General features: G+C 53.9%; 1 protein-coding gene across 1 annotated transcript in view; it reads left to right on the forward strand.

The window, feature by feature from the left end:
• The window catches only part of PNPLA3 (patatin like domain 3, 1-acylglycerol-3-phosphate O-acyltransferase), an 18,788-nt gene that overhangs the window by 8,466 nt on the left and 3,059 nt on the right, over positions 1-7,263 (forward strand). Inside the window, exons 6-8 of the mRNA XM_019632343.1 lie at positions 2,907-3,122; positions 4,033-4,165; positions 5,161-5,265. Coding sequence (XP_019487888.1) covers positions 2,907-3,122; positions 4,033-4,165; positions 5,161-5,265 — 454 coding nt within the window. The remainder of the gene's footprint in view (positions 1-2,906; positions 3,123-4,032; positions 4,166-5,160; positions 5,266-7,263) is intronic.

Genomic DNA, 7,263 nt, shown 5'->3' on the forward strand with positions numbered 1-7,263 from the left:
TTTGTTGATTTATTGATGATAGCCATTCTGACCTGAGTGAGGTGGTATCTCATTGTGGTTTTTATTTGCATTTCCCTAATGCTAAGTGAGATTGAACATTTTTTCATATGCCTGTTGACCATCTGTATGTCCTCTTTAGAGAAATGTCTCTTCATATCCTCTGCCCATTTTTTAATTGGGTTGTTTGCTTTTTTATTGTTGAGTTGCATGAGTGTTTTATAAATTTTGGATATTAACCCCTTTAATAAGCTTTTTATTAGCAGCCTGGGTAAACCCGAGATTGGTGTGAGTGACGTCACTCGCGGCTCACTGCCTGTCACACTCAGCCCACTCATTAGCCTTGTGGGATAGGAAATCTTTGCCCCACTTTACAGATGGGAAAATGGAGGCTCGGAGAGGTGAGCCAGGGACCACGCTTCACTCACTGAGGGGCAGCGCTGGAACTTGAACCCGGGATGCCACGGCTCCAGGGCTCTCTCTCCTTCCATGGTGCCGCCTGTCTGACGACAGGCAGTTTCGTTTGTTTCCTTTTCTGCTTGAACTATTGTGAACCTTCAGTTTCACAAGGGCATTGAACAGGGTTTCTGGGCATGGGCCCCAAGTGAAGCAATCAGAGTAATTGTCTGCAGCCAAGTGCGGGGGACGCCCACTGGACCAGCTGTCCTTTCTGGGACAGGTTCCTGCCTTTGAGTCATCCTGGCTCATGGGTGCTGTGGGACTTAGGCTCTAGAAATATTAGCATGGAACCAAATATTAGATGTGTTTGGAGCTGTGTTTCTTCAATACTAAGAGTTGGTTCATGTATTGATCCTCTGAAGTAGTCTTTGGCCAAGACCAAGAAGACTGTGTGGTTAAAAGGACAAACACATATTATCGACTCAGTAAATATTGTGCACCTTCTAGATGCCAAGCAATTGACTATGGACTAGGGACACCCCAGTGAACAGACAGACATGGCCCCTGCCCTCCTGGAGCTTACAGTCTGGTCGGGAGCGCAGATCAGTAAACAGAAGTCTGATAGTGTGCTAAAGGCCTTGACAGGAAGATGTGAGACCTTAGAGGGTCACGCAGGAGGGAATCCACCTTGACACTTTGGTGAGGAATAGGAGCGTTCTAGGCACGGGGGGTGGGACAGGAGTGAGGCTTGCAGGCAACAGGGTGTAGTCTGTTGGGGGATGGAAAGAAGGCTTGTGGAACTGGAATGGCAGGGGATGGGGGACACACTGAGAGAATGGACAGAGGAGAGGGTCAAGGCTGGGCCTTGTGGGCATGGTGAGGGGTTCGCATCCGCAGCAGTAGGGAGCCACTGAGGGCTGCTAAAGGAGGAGTGAGGAAGGTCAGAGGGGAGCTTTGGGAGGCCCCTCCGGCTGCAGTGCAGACAGAGCAAGACCAGGACCCAGGAGGCCAGTGAGGCAGCGGGATGCTCGGCCAGGGTCGGGGTAGCAGAAGGGGCCCGTGGGAACAGGACTTGGAGATGACTGACCAGAGATTCGTGAGGAGGAAGACTTGATGGTCAAGCCCTGGCTGTTGGCTGCAGGAGCTGGGGGTGGGGTGGGGTGGGGGGAGGGGGCTCTGCCCACAGGTTCAGGGCGCTCAAGAGGGAGAGGGTTTGCAGGAAGTCTGGGGAGCTCCGTGTGGGACATGTGGGTGCCCCAGGGGCATCTGGGGGCAGTTGTGCAGGGGGCAGTTGTGCAGGATGCAATTGATGTCAGGGTCCAAAGTTCTGGATAGCAGTCTGAACTGGGCAGGAAATTTGTGGGCGGTCTGGGAATAAATGATGGTGATGGACCCTGCAGGGGTGGACTCAAATTACTTGCTGACTTTGGGCAAGCCACCTCTCCCCCTGGGGCCTCCGTTTCCACATCTGTAGCAAGGGGAGTTTGGACTAAATGATGTCCAGGTGGTGCTTAGTAATTCTCAGCATGTGGCTGAGTGTTTGCAGCATCAGGGCTGGGTTTGGGTTAAAATATCTAAGTGCGGTCCTCAGCCATGCCGGCCTCCCCGGATCCTGCAGAGGACACATGGGGTGGGGCAGGTGTTGTCCCCTGGCAACAGATTCTTTGAAACATACCTAAGGGACAGTGAAGTCCCAGAGGGTGAGCAGGTATCTGATAGAGGCCCAGAAAGATCTAGAGAGAAGCATAAATGGGAGGCGTAACCTGGGGAGCACGGCGCAGGCACCCAGGAGCAGCCCCTGGTCCTTTTAACCTGAGGCTGGGAGCAAGAGGTGAGCCGGGGCAGCTGTGCGTCTCTGAAACCAGCGCTTCCCCTGCCCCGACCCGGGAGAGCGGGAGGCACTCCCTGGTATCAGCCACCGAGCCCAGCACCTGGGAGCAGTGCCTGCACAGACCCCCTTACCTAGTGCTGCGTTCAGGACCACCTGTATGATGCAAGAGTGTCGTCACTGATGTCAGACCTGGGTTCAAATCTCACTCTGCCACAGACTGGCTGTGTGGCCTCGGGTGAATCACTTTACCTCTCTGTGCTTTTGATTTCTCAGCTGAAAAGTGGAGACGCTGGTAATGGTAGCAGTTGAGTGGCTGCTGCAAGGCCTGACTGTAAAGTTCCTAATCAGAGCCTGGAACACAGGCTTACCCCGTGGTATAATATCAGCTATCATAAATTAGCTATAATCCTCCTGTGTCAACCTCACAAATCCACGTGTGGCTGTGGGGCCCACACCGTTTGTGAGTGGTCAAGCCAGGAGCCCGACTCACACCTACATGGTTTCAAAGTCCCACACTTTCTCCCCATTACGAATGCCTGCCCGTGTCCCTCCCCGCCTGAGTTGACGCCGGGTCTATAGCTCTGGTGACTGTTGGCCTCCCCTCTCATTCAGTGGGTGGGTGAGTAATGACCCTGCCATCCAAATTCACCTGGTGGTTTCTCTTCTGTGCCCTTCGCAGGCATCTGTAACAGGTTCCATCCGTGCCTGAATTTATCCCTACAACAGCCAGCCGTCCTTGCGCCCCCCTTTGAGACCACGAGCCTGGAGGCGTCCCCGGGGGTGGCCGCCTGGCCGACGCGGCCTGAGAGAGACAAGCTGCTGGACCATCTGCATCTCAGCATCCTGCTCTGGGATGAGAGCATCCTGGAGACGCTGTCGCCCCAGCTCACTATAGGTGCCGACTCCTCGGGGCGGACTGGCAGAGGATGTTGTTTTCTTGGCCTGTTTGAGAGACTGAAAGGGCTTCTGTCCTGTGTGGGAGGATGGTGAAGCCACCACGGGGAGGAAACGGGCAGAGTGACTGGGCCTTGGGGCCTCCACCTCTCGGCACAGGGGCTTTGCTCAGTCTCCCTTCCCACGGGGCCATGGCCAGAGGAACACAAACTCCCGCTGAGCCCATTTTGAGTTAACCGGACAGCTCTCTGCTCCCAAGGTCCAGGCACACTGGATATCAGTGGCTCCGTTCTTTCGGATCACCGTTCTCTGCCTGTCTACCCATCTCAAGGCCTGCTTTCTCCAGGAGCCTCTCTGATGTCCCCCTCCCTCTAAACCTGCAGTTTTGACCCTTCATTGACCGGCACCATCAAATATCAGATGGACAGATGAGTGCACAAAGCTTCTGATCGGGCATTTGGAGAAATTCAGAGATGAGCTGGATGTGCTCCTTGCCCCCGAGACACTAACACCCTAGCAGTTGCATTAACTGGCAGCCGCCCAAATTACCAGGATTTGAGGGGTCATGAGGTCATTACCACGGGGACATAGAAGGCCAGGGCGTTCCAGGCAGGAGATGGACTCATGGCAGCTGGAGCAGCAAGGAGAGGGTCATGAAGCTCCTAGAGCAGTTTGTGCACGCCCCCAGAAACAGTGGCCAGTTTAAAAGAGCGTCGTTTTGGGAGCCTGGGGACCTGTAAGGCTGTCCAAGGGCTGTTCTGAGCGCATTCCCCGTTTGTGAATGCTTCAGGATCTTTGGATCTTTGGCTGCCAGGATTTGTGTACTTCATAGAAATTCCAAACACCACCTGCGTAAGGTGGGTTGCTTTCCACACTGTGGGGAGATAACACCTCCATATTGTATTTTTCAGCACTGAGGGAAACATTTAAAACCCAAGGCGGGTACATGAGCAAGATTTTCAACTTCTTACCGGTTAAGGTGATGTCCTACGTGATGCTGCCCTGTACGCTGCCCGTGGAGTCTGCGATTGCTGTGGTCCAGAGGTGAGCGTTGTATGTGGCTTCGTGTCACGGGGCTGAGAGAGGCCTGAGGCCCTAAGCCCGGGGCCTGGCACCTTGTGCAGCGGGATGGAGCTCAATCTATGTGGAATACCCCGAAAGGTGCCTCGTGGATGACCCCTGCCCCGCCTACCTCCTTTCGCATTGCTGTTGTAGGTTTGTCACTTCTCGTAGGTCTGCCCTTTTATTTGGTATTTTATTCATGGGAAGGACATGAGGCAAACACGTGTGCATGCTGGAACCCTGGGCACTTGTTCTACCTCTGCTTTCTTCAAATTTACTTCTGGTGTTTACTTTCTTTTTAGTAAGTTAATCCAGCATGTCTTTCAGTCCATGTTTTAAAGTCCAGCCCACTCTTCAAAATGCAGCTCCGGCCCTTGGTGAACCCTCCCGGGCCCCTCCCCGACCCTGCCTAGTCAGCCTCCTGTTCCCACACAGTCTTGCCCTGGGTTGAGGTCTGTTCGGGTGTTTATCAAAGCCCAGACGTGGGGTTCTTTTTGTGTGTGTGGGGGGTTGGGAGTCTGTGGAGGGCAGTGGTCTGGCCTCTTCAGTGGCTTCCTCTGCTGGGCTGGCATGTGGCCAAGTGCAGGAGGGCTGAGTGGAGGGGGTGGTGTCTCGGTTACAAACTGTGGGCACAATGATCAGTGGGCATCTTGCCATAGACAAGTAGAATTCTGGAAAAACCAAAGCCTTTTCCTTTTATTTCCATATAAATTCCTTGAGCTTTCCAAAATTAAAAGTGGCCTACCTTTCCTTTAGGGCTTGTAGGCAGGTTTGTCCCAAATCCGCCTTCTGGGAATTCATCCGATTGAGATTAGAAGTGACCCTGGTGGTTTATCGGGACAAAGGCCATTGTTGTAAGATAGCTGCCTTCTGTTCAGTTGTTTTATTCTCTTTGTTGTGACTTATCTTCATGCTGACGAGGTGTGTGTGTGTGTGTGTGTGTGTGTGTGTGTGTGTGTGTGGTTTCCTTCCTGCAGACTGGTGTTGTGGCTTCCAGATATTTCTGATGATATCCAGTGGCTTCATTTGATGACTTCCCAGATTTGTTCAAGAGTGATAAGTCATCTGCTCCCCACTTCCAGGTACATGATTTGCCTGTGGGGGTTGGGGTCGGACAAGCCTTCCTTTCCGGTGCTCAGGCCTCGTTCACCATCCTAGAAACATGGCTGAGTGCCCGATAGGTGGCAAGGAGCTGATCCTTTAGTGCAGGGGCCCTGTCTTGTGGGAGGCAGCTGAGTAAATCTGAGGTCCCAGTGTGTCTCCCGAAAGCTAACCAAGACCTACCTGCACAGGGGGCAGTAGGAAAGCCTCCAATTGAGCCAGTTTTGATGGAGAGAGCTGAGAGGGGCAGAGGGGACAGGTGCAGGCCAGGAGTGTGAGAGAGAGAGCCTTGCTGGGCCTAAAGGAAGTAGCTCTGGAAGCCTGCTGCTGGGGGAGGGGGGGAGGCGTGCAGAGAGGCGGGGCCAGGCCCCGCTTCCTATGGGTGGGGCCTGGGGTCCTGTTAGTGCGGACTCCCTCCTGACCTCAGATTTTGCAGTCGGCTTCATAGCATGGCCCAGTGACCATTGCTGCTCTCTGAATTCTGCACCCTGATTAGGACCTTCTTCTGGTTACGAGGGTTGGATCTTATCCTGAAAATCACGGGTCTTGACTTTCTCGCCTGTCCAATGGCCTTGACCCTCACCTACCTCCTCTTTGGGTTTCTGTGAGGCTTTGGGGACCCCCCTGGCACAGTTCTGGATGCATGGTGTGCCCTCAGGAGATAGGGCCGCAGTTGTTGCTGCTGTTGGCAGACACGGAAGGGTTTAAAGTAGGGAGTGGCAGGATCTGGTTGGCATCGAGAATGACCACAGTGGCCTTATGGAGGGGGCTAGACCTTGGAGCCCGACTGGCAGCAGGCTCACCATTGAGACGGAGCCACACTGGCCCAAGCACGGATGGGGGGCCTAGTCGCTGAACTTGTGGGACTGAGAGGTGTCCATAGGTTCCGGGGCCAGAAGGAGGCGCCTCTTGCAAGGCCTGGTGCCTGCAGGCATTCTGAGGGATTGGGGCAACTAGTCAGAAGGAAGGGGCCTGGGAGGGGCAGGTGGGCTGTGGAGGGGCACCCTGGTGGGTGAGCTGCTTTGTGTGGAGGAAATGTATGGGCTCCATCGTGCCTATGGATATGCAGTGGGAGGTGTCCAGGTGGCTGGGAGGGCCATAGGCTTCGAGGCCTAGGTTGATGACACCAGCCCAGCACTGAGGGGCGGAGGAAACTGTGGCTTTGGGCTGGACCACCCTGCAGTGCCTAGAGTGTGCTTGGCAGTGCACTTGGCATTGGCAGTCAGTGCCCGTCCATCCTCTCTGAGACGGAAGTCGTCTGCTGAGTTAACATTCCTTGTTTCAGATTCCAAATGCTGGCAAGTAGCCAGCAGCCCTCCCCACACAAACCAGAGCATCATGGGACCTGAGGCCTCCTGCTCCCCACGGCCCTGGACGCCCGCCCTGTGGACTGTCTAGGAGGGGCCAAAGCTCAGGCTGCCCGGCAATCCATCCTCCAGTCCGGCCTGACCTTCCTGGACAGCAGTCCTGCTGGGGGCGTGGGGACCCTTTCCTCCCCACTTTCTCCGCAGGGGAGAGTTTGAGGAGGCAAGTCTAGGACGTTCTTGGCAAGGTGCTAGGCCTTTCCCACCTTTGTGTAGTTGTCTCCACACTGCCATGGAATCCCCCATGTCTGTGACGTACGAAACCTGCCTCTGTGCTGGATTTATAGTTTATTTTATTTATTTATTTATTTTTCTCTGCCTTTTTTTTTTTTTTTTAGCTGAACCATCCTGCCACCCATTGGCAGCTCAGCAGCAGCTCAGCTCGGGCCGGGAATCGAACCGGTGACCCTGTTGCTCAGAGCTCGTGCTCTTGAGCGAGCTCTTAACCAACTGAGGAATTTATAGTTTATTGAAATCAAAGGCTATCAATTTGTTTTTAAAGCTAGGAAGCTGTTTTGTTTTTTTTTAAGATTTTTATTGGGGAATTGGGGGGATGGGAACAGTGCTGGGGAATTGGGGGAAGGGGAACAGACAAGTTGCTGTTGTTTTGTTCTT

This window comes from Hipposideros armiger, unplaced genomic scaffold (genome assembly GCF_001890085.2).
Source record: "Hipposideros armiger isolate ML-2016 unplaced genomic scaffold, ASM189008v1 scaffold_1129, whole genome shotgun sequence".
NCBI lineage: Eukaryota > Metazoa > Chordata > Mammalia > Chiroptera > Hipposideridae > Hipposideros > Hipposideros armiger.